This window comes from Mauremys reevesii, linkage group 4 (assembly GCF_016161935.1).
Source record: "Mauremys reevesii isolate NIE-2019 linkage group 4, ASM1616193v1, whole genome shotgun sequence".
NCBI lineage: Eukaryota > Metazoa > Chordata > Testudines > Geoemydidae > Mauremys > Mauremys reevesii.
Genome location: NC_052626.1, coordinates 99,108,146 through 99,125,058, shown reverse-complemented (window position 1 = coordinate 99,125,058; position 16,913 = coordinate 99,108,146). Strand labels below are relative to the sequence as shown.

Genomic DNA, 16,913 nt, shown 5'->3' with positions numbered 1-16,913 from the left:
GCTCGAGCCCCCACCCAGTGACCTGGGACAATTACATACCACCTCCTGGATGCCTCTAAGAGGCAATACTTCCCCTCTCGCAAGAACGGAGTCTGAGTGTAGCAAAATCCTTTTAATAAAGGAGGGAAACAATGCGGCATTATGTTGGGGAAACACCACAAACAGGATTCATAACACAAACCATGCGCAAAAGACCCACCCCCAAGTAAGTTTGGCAGTGTCCTTTTCCTCTCAGAGTCTTAAGTCCAACAACCCAAAAGATCACCCCAAAGTCCTAAAAGTCCAACAACCCAAAAGTCTCTGTCCCTGGTCAGTGCAGCCCCAGAGTTCAAAAGTTTATCTGCAGAGTTTTACCCCCTCAAGCCTGGATGGAAATGGGGGTGGGGAAAGGGGCACAGGGGTGTTAAGGGGCACCTTACATGGTCCGAGGCCAACTGCCCTGCCTCTCCGTGGGGTTCTGCTGCAGCCTTCACCACAAGCCGCTCCACTCCACCAGCCGTCCCATGAGCCACTCCAGCCAACCCACAAACTGCTCCACTCTGCCCCGCCCACCCCGCTTCACTTGCCGTCCCATGGGCCACTCCAACCATCCCACAAACTGCTCCGCTCTGCCAGCCGCTTAGCAATATATCTTCAGGCTCCCCCACTAGTTAACACAGCACTCAGTGATCTCAGCTCTTAGTAATTTTAGTTCTTTAGTGATTTCAGCTTGTAGTAGGGGAGCCTCAGTGCTGGTGCACCATTGTCCCAAAGTGAATTCAGCACAGCAGCCTGTAACTAGACTCTTAATGGAATCAAAATGAGCTCTGCTATTCAACAGTGGAGAGAGGAGGCAGTGCAATTGGTGTTTCAGGTCCTCAAGGGAGGCCCATACTATCAGGTACAAATACCTATCCCCTGCCTCTCTCAATTCACTGGGTTTTGGAACCCATGTCCCTTGTCTAGCGAGTGCTACTTAGTTGCTTGCATCCGAAGAAGTGGGTATTCACCCACGAAAGCTCATGCTGCAAAACATCTGTTAGTCTATAAGGTGCCACAGGATTCTTTGCTGCTTTAGTTGATGGTGAGTCCCTCTGTCATAAAACAGTTCCACTGGCCTTGATTCACATAATCAGGGTAACAACACTTTATTCTTCCTGGCCCAATAACAGAGAAACTGGGGATCCCACAGCAGCCAAAGTGACCATTTGGGCGGCTGTGGGCTCATGCTAGGCGGGGTGGGTGTGCCTATGCAAACAAGACCAGCCTCTAAAGTTCTTTTCCACAACTCACCACAATTCACCACCAGATGTCAGGGTAGAGCTCAGCCTGACACTGCTTACACAGATGTTAGTCATTTGCAGTGTTGTAGTCATGCTGGTCCCATGATATGAGAGAGACAAGGTGAGTGAGGCAATATATTGTATTGGATCAACATCTTCGGGTCCTGAAGAAGAGCTCTGTGAAGCTCAAAAGCTTGTTTCTTTCACCAACAGAATTTGGTCCAATAAAAGATATTATCTGACCCACCTCATCTAAGTGCTCAGATACTTCTGTGAAGAGGGCAGTATAAGAACCTGTATAGAATAGAATCGACTCCTCTCCAGCAGCCCCCCGTGCGGCCACACACACACACACACACAGAACGATTCCCTGAGCTGGCTGCTCTCCCCGACTCCCCATGTTCTACCTCCATGGCCATGGCCAGTCCCCTTTTTCCAATTCAGGCCAGGAAGGCACTGAGCTCCTACAAAATGGAGCTCAGAAGTAATTTTGTGACCTACCAACAGGTGCAGTGAACGACCAGCAGCTGCAGCCACTGGGACTCCTTCTCCAGGGGAGGGAGGAGAGACAATCAGTTTCTATTTGTGTTCTTGGCTCGTTTGCTCTCTTCTTCAGGGCACTGGCTTAAGCTTCTCTTCCTGCAGGGCTAGAGCTGACTGAAAAGCTCCAAAGAGCTAAGGGAAAGAAGGATTCAGCTCCAGGGACAGAGGGAGCTAAGTGCAGGAGAGATACTGAGCTGTTCATTTGGAAGCCAAGACAGGAGGCGACTCCCCTTCCTAGCTACACCAAGAGCGGCTGATTTTCTTCCATTCGCATGCTGTAATGTAACATGGAGATGTGTCCCCAAGTGCAGGGCCAACTCCTTCAAGAGTTGTGACAGGAGGGAGTGCAGAAAGGGGTGTTTACCCCTTAGGGCAATATGGTGACAATATAGAGACTTTGGGACAAGGCTCCCTTCATTTCAGAGTTAACATGCTTAGCATTCTGCCTAGCGATTTCTTTAAATTAACATGTACCTCCAGCATGTCATTACAAATTATTCCACATCAATTCTATGGCATTTTGATTTTTTTCTCTCTGAAAAATATTTACCTTTCATCATAGAGGGCGTTTCACTGGAGCGGTTTCTCTGAGCCCGATCTTGAGAGGTCACTGGCCACTACAACCCTCCAACCAAGCCAAAGAGAAACATACCAGCAAGTGCTCAATATTTCTCAGAATTAGGCCCTCAAAGGAGAGGAAGGATGGTCTTGTGGTTACAGCACAAGACAGGGATGGCTGGACATCTGGGTTCAATTCCTGGCTTTGCCACAGACTTCCTGTGTGACCAAGGCATTTAATGTCTCAGTTCTCCTTCTGTCAAATGGAGATAATAGCACTCCCTGAGTCTGTCTTGTCTCTTTAAAATGTAAACCTCTAGGGTACATGCAGTGTGTAGCACAATGAGACCTAGCTGGGGCCTAGACACTACTGTAAAAGATGTGATCAGATGGAGGTACTTCATAAGCCCGCCCTTCTTGGAAATATCACAAAGTAGGTCATCTTTCTCTTCCCTCCTGAGGATTTGATAACAAGTCACAGACAGCCTCCAGTGTACATACATTGCCTGACTATTAACCACTAAGCAAAACAGATAAAGCTCTGTCATTTATAGCTCTGACACTGTACAAGCCTTTGAGCAAGTAGAAACAATGGTTCTAAGTATCAGCCAGGCAGCCAAAGAGCGACTGAGTGTCTATGTAGCTGAAGGAAAGTTTATTAAAGAACAAGAAAATAAACATGACCAAATAATTATAAAATGAATTTGCTAAATGTCACCTTTAGTCAGGTAGGCAAGGCTGCAACAGAACAGAACTGAGAAATAAACAAAGAAATCAAAAACCCCAACCCTTGGATCCAAGCATTCATAAAAAGCAAATAGTAGGAAAATTACACACAAGGCTCTAAATGCGACATTTCAGCCCCTATAGTATTTTATGCACCACAAACATCCTCGGTCACATATGTGGCCTGCCTTTCACCTCTCGATTTCCAGGGGGCATCCCATCAATCAAGCAGTTCTACCAATCAAAAGGCCCAGTTGTCCCCTCATCACACCGGGTTTGGGGGACATGCAGAATGCTAGTTCAACAGCACAATCTCCACTGACTGTAATCGTGGGGTGGGGAACACAGCAAGGACTGGGCTCGGTGGATTGCAAAGGGGCTAGCCAGGGAGAAAAGTTGGAATAGCTATGTTACAGGAAAATCAACACACACACACACACACACACACACACACACACACACACACACACACACACACACACAAGTGCTGTGGCTTGGGGGCAACAGATCAGAAGTCTCAGAGTACAGTTCTGGAGGGAATCATGCTCCCATGGGGGACAGGATGTCATGGGAAGCCTTGGATCTGTATGCAGATAGCCTTGGCTACTGATGCATAAAGCTGAACACCCTATTTCTGGGAATGGGGCAAACCCTATCCCCAATGAAACAATTGAGAGGTAACTCTGCAAAACAAACTCTCCAGAGTGCACTGCCCCCTATGCAGGGCAGGGAAAGTCCTGCTGGAAGGAATATAGCCCAGTCCTTAGCTCTAACGAGGTGCCAGAGGAATCAATGTACTTTTTTATTTCTTCACTTTTCTCCTCCCAATTTCCCCAGCTGTATTTGGCTTCTCACTGCCCTTGATAGCCCTCTCACTTCTATATGCGGCCCCTCACAGAATCAGTCCCCTTGGGGACAGCTACTGAATCTATTCCCTTTTGATGCCATAATGCAGGTGTCCCTTCACCAACCCCCTTCCGTTCATGGAAGCCCACTATTGCTGAATGCTGCTTGTATATGTTTTTGGAACTAAACGAGGCCCCTCCCAAATGTACATTTGTGCTCTCTTTGCCTCCAATTCCTCCTCCTGCTCCACCTGTGTCTCCCCTTAGACAGCCCCTTTGTACTCTTCTCGCATGGTCATCTTCACACCTTCCCCCCTTCCACTTGGACTCAACTACCTTTCTCTGCATCAAACCCTGTCCCCTTTTTTTCAAATGCTCTTCTCCCTCACGGTCTTTCAAGGACAGCATCTGCAAGACTCCACGCTTTCTTCACCACCGCAAGCCTATAGCATCAGCTAATGTATCATCTCGATCTGAACTGTTTTGCCTGTGATTGAACTAGACTGTACTCTCCTGGAGGCAAGGCCTGTGTCGCTTTGTATCCTTTCACAGGGTTTAGCATACTGAAGTACTTGACAAATAATAATAAGGATCAGGGAAGTATTTTTAGTGCTGTTCTATCCCAGCAGCTAGAGTAGGGAAAAGCTAGGGAACTTAATTATAGAAATTTCCACCCTTGCCCAGCATCTTATTTACTCAACAGGGTCCAAATTACTCAACAGGTGCCTCTTCCCCAGCCCAGCCCGAGCTGCTTCGGCTGGGGAGAGGCACCTCTCATCCAGCCCCAAGCTGCTCCAGTGAGAGAAGGCTGAGGGGAGTCCACTTTCCCCGCCGCAGCCCTGGGGCAGCCTACACCCCAAACCCTTCATCCCCAACCCAACCCTAGAGCCCATACCCCCAGCCGGAGCCCTCATCCCCCCGCACCTCAATCCTGTGCCCCAGCCCTGAGCCCCCTCCCGCACCGTAAACCCCTCATCCCCGGCCCCACCCCAGAACCTTCACCTCTAACCAGAGCCCTCACTCCCCACCCCAACCCTCTGCCCCAGCCCTGAGCCCCCTCCCACACTCCAAACCCCTCGGCCCCAGCCCCACCACACATCACCTCCATATTGCTGCACATAACAAAATTCATTCCGTACATGGACATAAAAAATTAGAGGGAAGACTGGTCACAGTGCCATTCAGGTTTGGCCCAGTGGCCCCTCCTTCATGGCAGAGGGGCCAATGGGCCAAACCTGAGTGGTGCTGTGTCCCCGTCATGAGGTCACGATGCCCGGAGCAGGGATCCACTGTTGCAAGGTGGGTGTAGGACGGGCTCATTCTCCAGCTACTGCAGCCTCCCGTCTGCACCAGGCAGGATTAGGAGCGAGGTGGTGGAGGAGCCATATAGGTAATGGTGGGTCACAAAAAAAAAGACAAAGCTGCTGGGTCAGCTTAGTGAAAGTCTGCTCTGCTCCACACGCAGTTCTCAGGACTGTATGGTCAGGTGTATGTGTGGTCAAGACACCAGTCTGTTGGTCAGCTTTCACAGATGGACTTTTGGTGCTAGCAAGGATTCTTGCTCTATGGTTGTCTAGAGAAGGAGAGAAGTCAGAGGGGTAAAACTGAACAGCGGTGCACAATAACTTTTGGAGTGTGAGTCACAATTCAGCTGTTTGGGAAGAAAACCACCCAATTCATGAAGGTTTCCTGTCAATCTTCAGGCTTTCAATCAAAGTGGTGATGACAATGCATTAGTGGCAAATAAACTAATACTTATAACATTATATTTAAATATATCTGCCAAAATCCAATATGTGCTAAGATACAGTCAACCTTCTGTTATACAAATGAAATGGAGGATACAAAAATAGTTTGGATTCACTGGCTAGCAGGTGCCAGTAAATGGACATTTTTCACTGTATTTGATACCTGCAATAAAATAATGAACGTCCAGATAAATGAGGTTTGATTGTATGGAAAGGGAAAAATACAGAAAAGAAATCCATATTCCTCTAACACACTTGCAGATGTCAGATTAAAATCACTGCCACCTATTATTCAGTGATTTCCTGTATGTAACACTATCATCTGTTAGAAGCAGGACCATTCCGACTTCATGCACGTTACAGGTGTTGCTGTTCTTAAGGCACCTTAAGAAGGCAAAAGCAGCTTGAAAGATTTACAGGTTTTCAATACTTCAGGGTGCTAGTAATTTATTAAATACACTAATAAACATTGCCCATGGGCGGTTTCACAGAGCTAGACGAAGTAACTTGGGCCAAAAGGAGTTAATTCAAACAAAAGAATACACTGAAAAATGTTTGAGGAAGAATATAAAGAATTAAACCAGTTATTATTTGTGCATATCAAACTCCAAGGAAGAAAAAGGCTGCTGCATCGTCTGGAAGTATTGCAAAACTGTGTTATGTAATAAACATGTCCGGAAAAGCTTTCTGACAGCAGTCAAAATTAGAATGGCAAGGCACTATTGACCTGATTTTCACATGTGCTCAGCACCTCTGAAAATCAGGCTGTACAATATCAAATCTAGAGTGGAGGAGAACTGCACTATAATATTATCAGAGGAAGATTTGATCTGACTATTGTGGGAAAAATTCTGAGTTGTCATTAAAAATGTTCACCAGTTTGTAATCACGAGAGTGGATAACATCTAGCACCACTCCACCTTCAATCACCCTCTTTTCTTTTGGGTTGTAGTTTACCCCTTGTTTTTTGTTACCAAGGCCAGCAAAAAGCTCTTACAGACAATTGGGTATTAATATGGCCAGCCAGTTACCTGAAAAGCTATGAAGTATTTCTATATGTTTGATCACTGCCACTGTTCTCTTTCAGACCTGAAATGAGAATATTCTATTTTATTACATAATTTATAATAATTTAACCTAGCAAGTTTTCAGCTTGTATAAATGCCCTGGGCAAATATTCCACATCGTACTCCAGCTTCTGACTGACTGACTTTGAAAGCCTTCTCCCTATCTTCTTGGCTTGGGAAGGTATCAAGATGACGACCCACTTTCTCAAAGTGGGGCAAATGCCAAAGTGGGTCTGGCTGCATGAGCACTTTGCATTTCTTCAGCACAGTGGAATACGTTTCATATACTTTCCCCCGCTGTCTTATTTTCTGTTTTGCCTTATGACGAGCTTCGGCTGCTGCTCGTTGTCCCTCCATCCAAAGCTCCTTGTACTTGTGCTGAAAAACATCTATGATAGGGGTGGACGGGCGAGGTGGCATTCCATAGGTCATGGCATCAGGGAGACGCGGCGGGTTCCTTTTAAAGCGACGGTCATCATCTTCCGGACAGCGGATGTCATGGGTTTGGCGGTACCGGTAGTGTTCCTTTGTTGTGACAAGACCAGCTATGACTGCGCCACGGTTCATGGCAACAAAATCACGCGGCAGCTCCTTTGTGGCCTTGCTAATGGGCTTCACTGAGTTCCAGTGGCCTATTGCTTCAGGAACTCCCCCATCGGTCCCACGAAGTGTTAGTCCATACACAAAATCAGATCCGGGCAGCCGTGTGCACCTTGAGCGAGTCTTTCCTAGCTCTGGCTTGAGGATGAGGTGGTTCTGGAGCATGGTGTCCCTCACTACTCCAGCTCTCTCGTTTTCCATCCCAGGCCGGAGCTCAGCCATTCTCAAGGGCAGTAGGGGCGGGGGACAGATGACGGTAGCACTGTGCCTCTTTTTCAGCCTCTGAAAAGGTTTTGGACTCCTAGATGCTTCCATTGCTGATCGACGAGAAACTAGCATAGATAGTTGCTCCCACTTTCTCTCATCTGATGAGGACAACTCAGCTTGTTAGTCCTGCACGTGTAACTTGAGGCTTTGGTGACATCACAAACATACAATCTGTATTGTTATGATTTATTAGGTCATCAAACCCACGTATTTATTGCTTGCCATTCAGTCACCATTTACAGCAGTAGGAGGTAGATGGCTGTGGGTGAATTGTTAGTGCTCGCTGACGAGAAGGAGCGAAAGCCCCCGCTGGAGCCAGCATGACAGATATAGCGATGGTTTGGAATGAAGGGATGGAATTTCTCTAGGTCTAGGGGAGTTCATTCCCACTCGCTGGATGCTGCTAATCCAGCCCTGACAACAATGACTTGTCATCACTAGACAAGAATACTTCCAAAGAGCAATATTTTTCCTTCTTTTATACATCAAGTTATAACAATTGCTATTGTATGCATCAAAAAGCTTTCCAGACCAGGATACCTCAAATGCCTCTAAAAAGCCTGAATCTTTCCAGGTTACACATTTCAAACATTGACAGGCACTGATAGACATGGCACTAGACACAGAAATCAGCATACCTGGGTTCAATCCTTGGCTCTGCTGCTAACCTCCTCATTAAGAGCCATACTAAATCTCTCCGTGCCTCCATCTCGAGTCCCACCCTTTGTTACTATAATCTGTTTAGACTGTAAACTCTTCAGAGCACGGACTGTCTCTCAGTGCCTACCAATACAGGGGTTTCTAGACTCTATCGTAATACTAATAATAACACCACACTGTTAGGCTCTTTATAAATGTCTAAAATAAATAATAGCACAATTCAATGTTGACTTGAAAAGCGCTTTCCAAGTCTGGACGCAGGTGGCCCCCTTAGCAGGGGCGGCTCTAGACACCAGCGCGCCAAGCAGGCGCTTGGGGCGGCCGTTTCCCGGGGGGGCGGCATTTGGCTCCGGTGGAGCTCCCGCCGGCATGCCTGCGGCAGGTCCACCGGAGCCCGGGATGAGCGGACCTGCCGCAGGCATGACTGCGGCGGGTCCCGTCTTCCCGCGGCTCCGGTTGAGCTCCCGCAGGCATGACTGCGGCAGGTCCGCTCGTCCCGGGCTCGGTGGATCTGCCGCAGGCATGCGGCAGGAGCTCAACCGAGACGCGGAAGAGGACCCGCGGGACCGGGAAGAAGCGGCGCAGCGCTCCGCGCTGCTTGGGGCAGCCCGATTTCTAGAGCCGCCCCTGCCCCTTAGGCAGGAATTTCTGAATTGTGCCCAAGTGTGGATTCTATGACGTCAAACAAATCTCTGTTGTGCACAATGCAGAGAACACCAAACTCATTCTTTCGGTTACCTATGTATAGATCTAAGGCAAAGTTTCCAAGCAGAAAGACTAGGTTAGAACAAAATTAATTTGCCAAAATACCGGTAATAAGGAAGTTCAGCTTCTTCAGTTAACCTAGTGTGAGATATTGCAGCACTTGGACTTACTGTATGTTATATACGCTAAGAGCTAGACTCAATGGGGAAGTGATATTCAGCTTTTACATTACATGTGGGGAGTTTTGTTCATTTACACCAGAACTTTAAATGTTCTGTTTTCTCTTTATTCCTATTCAAAGAAAGCAAGGAAGTTTTTATTTATTAGCTTTTAGAAGGAAGCCAGTTCTTCTGGAAATGGGAGGTGATGTTCTATAAATCTATACTGTACACCATTTACCCAATAATACAGATTATCACAAATATGTATTTATAGCCTGAATATGAAATCTCAATGAAAGGAAATTAAACTGCCTAGACAGAAAACATTGAGCAAAGTTTAATCTTAACAATTTTATACTTTTAAAATACCAAAGTGATTCTATGTTTTACCAAATTTATTTATAAATGTGAAGCCATTTTGATGTACTCCAATATAAAGAAAGCATTCTGTACTGGTAAAATTGTATCTATTTTGTTAAAATTGTTTTTAGGTCTGAGATACAGACCTGTAAAGGAGATTAGTAGTGAAAAGACTAACAACCTCACCAGGAGCAATTAAAATCGTATTTCCACTTCCTTTTTCTATATACAAGAGCCTCATAGTCATGCTAATTTACCTCTGCTTCCACAGGCAACCAAGTTCATTATCCTCTTAACATAAAAACATATCTAAGGGGGCAGGGGGGAAAGCAATGCATGCCAGCCTCCGAAATATAATTTTTCCTTATTAATTAAAAAAAATAATCTTACAGTGTCTTTGGAAGTCCCCAGTTTCTTCAGTCCATCCAGAGGTAGCAGATCAGCTGAATCCTTGTGAATAAATTGCACTGCCTGCTTCATTCTCCTCTGTTGTCGGAGAGATGCAGCTTCCCTCATCTCCACTTCCTTCCGACTAGGCTCGGTGAGGATACCTGAATAGAACATCTTTCAGTCTGTGTGCCTCTCACTCTCTGAAGACGTTACACTCCTGTATAAAAATGAGCAGTGAAATGATCTATTATCTGCACTTATAACTGAAGCCTCATGACGTTTGGAGACCAGCAGGTACTCCAGCCAGTGCAATGTAGTAAAGGAGGGGTTAGGCACATTGCAATATGCTGCACAAACAACATAGGTTAGTTCAGACTCAGTCTGGAGGAATAATCAGCATGCTTACCCCTCATTGGCTCCTCTGCAAGGGAGATCTGGAACGACAAAGGAACATTAGCCATAGGCTACCTGCCTTTCACACTACACACTGCTAGGAGACTCCGAGTGGGTTGTTAAAAAAAAAATAGAAAAACATTTCACAAAATGAGAGTTTGCAAGTGGAACCAGTTTGTTTTCTAATAAAACAAATGTGGGTCTTTAACCAAAAAAAAGCTGAGACGTGTGCAATAAGCAATATAGGGGTGGCTCTTGAAAGCTTGCCAGGTGCCTTCAATAACTAAGGGCCATATTATGCCTTTAGGTTCTGCCCTGTGCAAGGGGTAATGTGCAAACTGCACTACCTAGAAGTAGCCCTAGGAGACATTGTGATTCAGTGACACCCCTGAGGCATAACCACTCCCTTCTGTTCTGAGTGAGCGGAGGAATCTGCTACAGCCCTATACAGGTGACTGCTGATTGACACCATGTGGGGAAGAGCCCTCCCACACCTGCCCAGGTGGTGGGAGGGTTGAAGGGGAAATATGGGCACACAATCCCCTGCTCCCCCACCTGTACTTGGCACCGTGGTCTGGGTAGGTTTCACGTGGCCATGCTGGGGTGTGTGGCCTGGCCTTACTCCCTGTGCAGCCATTAGACCCAGGCTCTTAACTATCTGCACTCTGTTATGCTAAGTATCTGCAGCACTGGATGTGTGTCATGGTAATACTGCAGGTACTGAGGCCAGCTTATCTGTATCCATTCCTTTTATGAGAAACTGGGAAGATTTTAAGGACCATCACTATATGTGGATTTGTTTCAGTATATCCAAGGAGTTTCACAGGAGATTTCACTTGCTGAAGAAAGACAACATGTTTATTATTATCAAAAGAGCCTGAACATTTAAACACTACAGTTTAGCCAGCCATGCAGTTTACTTGCACAGAACAGAGGCTGAAGACCAGAATTATTTTTAAATTTAAAATAATATTTTGTGTTTGAAAACATGAGTAAGTTTTCTGGTTGGATTGTACATAAGGAGGAAAAAGAGAGATATTTGCATGGTTTTGACCAAACGTCATTTTTTACTCAGTAATAAATATAATGCCTGTGCACGCACAGAAAGCATGAGGCAGGGCTGAAGCTTATGACACCCAACTCAATATTTAGAACAGTCTGCATGGGTTCCACACATTGTAGGCAAGGATCTTACTGTTTCATCATCTTCCACCTAAACGGAACCTTAACTCCCTTGGGCCACACACAGGGCTTCATTCTCTCACCCGGGACAGAGCTCCTAACTCAGATTTTTATGTAGGCTTCATAGGGGTTTCACAAGTTTCTGTCTGTCACAGTTTACCAGCAAAAGGGAATGGGGGAGGCAGAGAGAAATACCCCCAGAAAGTGACCAAAAATAAGTGGAGATGGGGTTAAGTAGTAAAAAAAAAAACCTGACCCACCAGGGAAAGACAAGTTTATCTCCTCTTCAAGAAACTGAGCGAATTATTTTTTTAAAAAGAAAAAAAGGCAGGTAGGCAAACTGGCTGTAAATCACATCGGGCCAGATTCTCGTTCTGGTATTCCCGCTGAATAGTACCTCACTCCACCAGTAGTCTTATTAAAGTAAATGCACAAAGGTTCTACATAACGAGAGGAAGGGGGATCAGAATGTGGCTCACAGTGAGCCAGAGTGGGAGCAGCTGTCACCCATCCCTCCTCATTTACACCCATCCCCTTATATAATCAGTCTGGTTGCAGGAATGCAGCATTAATCTCACATTAATTTATATTAGCACATTTAAACCTTAATACAGTTTCACTGCTAGGAAGGTGCTGAAGGCTAACAGGAAACCGTTCATTCAGGATAGCTCCCAGCCGATGACAGGAAGACCAACTGTGACTTATGATAGAGTGAGAAATTATCCAAACATTTACATCAACCCCCCCCCCCCAGCCCCACTGACATTCCATAAGCCATATGATTCAGAGAGTGCACAGATACGCTGGTTCCAAAGACATCGCCTCTCTTCCAAGACAAAGAGTGATGCTGACGTCGAGAGTCTCCTGGAGGCATGCTGCTCACGTCAGCGTACACCACTGCTCTGTGCTGATGCTCGGGAGGAGGAGCCCCTTGGATAAGCTCAGGCCTCTGAGCTCTGTAACCAATTTAGTACAGCGTGCAACTGCATAGTCATCCAACCTAAGCCACTTTATAACATGACGCCAGGCTCCCGAAGAAGGGGAACTAAAATGCAGAATGCTCTGACATGGAAGGCGGTTCTTTCCCATTCTTGACTGAAAAGGCCATTGAAGTGGGAACTGACCTGAGCATTCAGCAATTCTGTGTCTGTGCTGAAAGATAACGACCAAAACATCCCCAACAGGCAAAACAGCTTGAACACGGATGAGGACAAAAGCATCTTATTTTTCACCTTAAGTACTAGTTGGCACTCAGCCAGTTGATTAAATAAAGATGTTTAATGATCTCTATGCCATCCCTAAGGCAAGAGAGGGTACAATAAAACAAAGGCTTATATTAAAAGCAGTGTGTGAATTCTATATAAAAGGAGCCACACTGCAGAAGCATTCTGTGTCTAGCTGTATTAGCAAATGCCCAGTTAGCACTGACTCACAGCAAGAAGAGCATCTGCATCAAAGCTGACCTATCAGGAGGAGTACTAAAATAAAAGCTTCTACTACAGCTCCATGGTACAGTTTACTTATTAATCTGGCAAACAAACAAGTCCTGCAAATTCACTTACGCCATCCACATGTTATAAATATACCTTACGCCAACAGACGAGCAGAAAATGTACCCAATAAGATCAAATCTTTGTGCTTTAGGGCAATTTATAGGATAAAAAAGGTCTTTGGATTGACCCCCTTTCCTAGATGTTAAAGAGGAGGAAAAAAGCAACATATTCTCTATGTAATCAAAATATGCTGTATCCAAAGCAGTACGTAAGTTTTTCCCTGTGTTTTTAACACACCAATTAGCTTTTGTTACAAACAAACAATCAACTCAGATTAGTCAAATGTATTCCTTCTTCCAAGTTTGGTATGTTTAAATCAGAAAATACTTTAGCAAAGGTCTCTTTCTGCTGGACAAAGGTGTTTCCATGGAAGAACTAGCTTTTATGGGAGTAAGGCCTCAAAGGGTACATCTACACTGCAAACAGAAACAAAACCCCGCAGCAGTGTCTCTTAGAGCCCGGATCTACAAACTTGGGCTCACACTATGGTGCTAAAAATAGCTGTTCTGGCTCAGGCTGGATGTCCCTTCTCAGGCTTCAAAGCCCAAGCCAGAACATCTACTATTTTTAGCACATCTGTAGACCTGGGCTCTGTGACTTGCTGAAGTGGGGTTAGTTTTTGTTTTGTTTGGTTGGGTTTTTTTGGCAGGGTAGACATACCCAAAGTTCATCGAGATCTTTCTCCCTGTTCCTGACTCCAAAGTGGCATGAAACCAAGGCTGCCATCACCAGAAGACTTGAACCAGGCTGCTATCAAACACGTTCTCTTCTAATTTTGGAGGAATTCGTCCCTCTTCTATGAAGCTGCCAGAGAATCTGGCCAAAACAATGTGTGCTTTTGTATGGTGTGGTGGTTGACAAGCCTCCTAACATTGATTATGGGCTATTTTTAGAAGGGATAGGGAAGGATCCTTGCAGCTAGACTACAGCCTTCCCCATGAAATATTTTTCGCCATTTGCAAATGTGAATGTAAGTGCCCCACACAGCTCTGTGAAACCAGCTCCATCACTTGCAGCAGCAGGTGCTTCCATTTGTGCATGGATTGTTGATGTGTGTAGTTTTCCCAGTGTTTGACAACAGTCTTTCTTCTGACTCATTTTCTCTGCTGGGGGTTTCTGAAAGGAGCTGCTCGGGACACAGTAACAGAAGATTGGAGGCTGATACTTTGATTTTCCTCAAGCAATGGCAGCTGTCAGAAAACAAAGAAAAAGTAATTTCACATCACAACCTATATCTAAAACTCGGCTGGAAATCTGGAAGTTTCATAGCTGCAGACATAGACAGGCTGCATATGCTGGAGAGCAAAGGCAGGCTGCTGGTGATGCTTCAAATATCAGCAGCCTGCAATCTGAAATGGGGAGAAGCACCTGTGCCCTCTCCCACACCCAAGGCATTGGCCAGATTGGCAAAATCAAAGCCCAACACCTCTGCCCCCGGTCCCCAAGCCAGTCCCATGGGGAAAGCATGAGGGACGCCTGCTCTCTTCCGTTCAATGTCAACTTCACCATCATGCTTCTGATGTCCTGAGATTGTTTGTCCCAATTCTTCCAGATTAGGAGGTTAGATGGGTATGTGGATAATCAAGTTGCCCGTTTGCATTCCTTGCTGAAAAGGGAACTTAAGACTGAGTGAGTTTCACTCGGGGCTTGTCTAAACACAGACGTTGCACCATGTGAGATGTTAAACCGATTTTGTTACACCAGTGCAATGCTGTGCATCAGTTTAAAGCTGTGCTTATATTGGTTTAGTTTGCACCTGTGCTTTATAGCTTACATCGGGGAAGAAAGGCTGGGGAGCTTTACTCAGACCCTTTCATCTCCCCTCCCAGTGGCGAGTAAAAATGGACAGAGACGGTGCTTGGTCTTCGTATGATTTTTCATCTCTCCTTTAAGAAACAGGGTGTTAGTAACAGCCACATCTTAAAGTGACTCTTGTCAAGATAAAATGCTGCAGGAAACAGAAGAATCCAGGAAAGAAAAGGACAGAGTAGTTTATACTGCTGGAAACTGAAGTGAAGGTAGATTGGAGTCCCAGAAAGAGCAATTTACTCCTGAAATGAAGACAAATTTCACAGAAAGAGACAGAGCGCAAAATAAAGACTAGGAAATTCCACCAAGTGTAACCAGATGAACTGGAGTGGAGAAATAAATGATTCTGTCTGAGAAAGAAAAGGGTCAGATGCAGTGTAATCACTCCAACAATTGAGATAATTCAAAGATTAGAAAGGATGTATTTTCTATATGGGTTTGTTACAAATGTTCTTAAAATTTTAGTTGTTTTTTTAATCAAGTAATAAGAAAGTTGATTATTTATGTTAAGAACTACAAAATCTATGGAGTTGGAAAATGCTATACTATAGGAAGGTATAAGCAGCATTAGGCCTCTGGCTATCAAGATTAAGAATTTCAGTTTATTCAGCCAGTAGCCATGTGTCACTACCTGAAATTTCAGTGGATAAACAGATAAAGTAGCTTCCAGAACTGGGCTAAAGAGCTCATTCACAAACATGAACATTCCTGTCTAGATAACTGTTCCTAATGGCAGATTTGACCATTTACCTTTGGCACAATTGGAGCCTTCTCTCCATATCTTTTATACGGAACATTAGAGGATATAACTGGCGTTTGGTAGGCCACTGAGCAATTAATGAAAACTGGCACAGGAACCAGATACAATGCAGATCCTTGCACAAATGTAAGCTTTGCTCATCTTCCTATTTCATTTGACATACAACACTGAAAGATAGTTTATAGTTTCAGTTTTTTAAAAGCCAATCATGGAAGCAGAAGCATAGAGTTCATGATTCTAAGGAATGGTAGGAGGGAGAACAGCAAAATAAAGACAATAGATTTCAAGAATGCAGACTTTAGTAAACTTAAGGAGTTGGTAGGTAAGATCCCATGGGAAATAAGTCTAAGGGGAAAAACAATAGAAGACAGTTGGCAGTTTTTCAAAGAGACATTATTAAGGGCACAAGAGCAAACCATCCCACTGTGTAGGAAATATGGCAAGAGACCAACCTGGCTTAACCAGGAGATCTTCAATGATCTAAAATTAAAAAAGAGCCCTACAAATAGTGGAAACTAGGTCAAATTACAAAAGATGAATACAGGCGAGTCTCATCTTACGCGGGGGTTCCGTTCCACGGTTAGCGCGTAAAGTGAAAACCACGTATAGTCAAAATTACATTGAGTTGAATGGCGGGCGGAATCTCCTGCACTACAGTATTAAAATTGTTATTTTTCTCTTTTTGGGGGTTTTTGTTTTTGCTGACCGCGTAAAGCTGAAATCGCACATGTTAAATGTGCATAAGATGTGACAGACCTGTATAAACAAATAACACAACTATGTAGGGACAAAATTAGAAAGGCCAAGGCACAAAACAAGATCAAACTAGCCAGAGACATAAAGGGTAACAAGAAAACATTCTACAAATATATTAGAAGTAAGAGGAAGACCAAGGACAGGGTAGGCCTGTTACCCAATGCGGGGTGGGGGCAATAACAACAGAAAATGTGGTAATGGCAGAGGTGCTTAATGACTTCTTTGTTTCGGTTTTCGGTTGGTGGTGATTGGATGTCTAACATAGTGAATGCCAGTGAAAATGAGGTAGGATCAGAAGAGGCTAAAACAGTGAAAGAACAAGTTAAAAATTACTTGGACAAATTAGACGTCTTCAAGAGCTTGTCTACACTTACATTTTATAGCACTCTAACTTGCTGGCTCAGGGGGGTGAAAAATCACCCCCCTGGGCACAACAAGTCTGAGCGCTTTAAAGTGCTAATGTAGACAAGCTCCAAGCGCTGGGAGCTTGTCTCCCAGTGCTCGAAGCTAATCCCCTTGTGGAGGTGGATTACCAGGAGTGCTAGGAGAGCTCTCTGCCAGCGCTCGC

General features: G+C 45.0%; 2 protein-coding genes across 5 annotated transcripts in view; both read right to left on the bottom strand.

Annotated features, from left to right (window-relative positions):
* Positions 1–16,913, bottom strand: part of NRIP3 (nuclear receptor interacting protein 3) — a 46,884-nt gene that overhangs the window by 18,078 nt on the left and 11,893 nt on the right. For 2 of the 4 annotated variants that reach the window (XM_039533610.1, XM_039533613.1), the window contains exon 3: positions 9,893–10,109. In XM_039533610.1, coding sequence (XP_039389544.1) covers positions 9,893–10,066 — 174 coding nt within the window. In that variant the 5' untranslated portion in view covers positions 10,067–10,109. Of the gene's footprint in view, positions 1–9,892; positions 10,110–10,298; positions 10,327–16,913 lie in introns of all 4 variants that reach the window. The other 2 variants (XM_039533611.1, XM_039533612.1) reach the window with 2 other exon arrangements.
* On the bottom strand, positions 5,244–7,800 carry LOC120402975 (cilia- and flagella-associated protein 77-like). Its single transcript, XM_039533609.1, has 2 exons — positions 6,714–7,800; positions 5,244–5,507 (listed from the first exon to the last, which is right to left on the bottom strand). Exon 1 carries the CDS (start codon positions 7,686–7,688, stop codon positions 6,831–6,833), a length of 858 nt encoding a protein of 285 aa, XP_039389543.1. The 5' UTR covers positions 7,689–7,800; the 3' UTR covers positions 5,244–5,507; positions 6,714–6,830.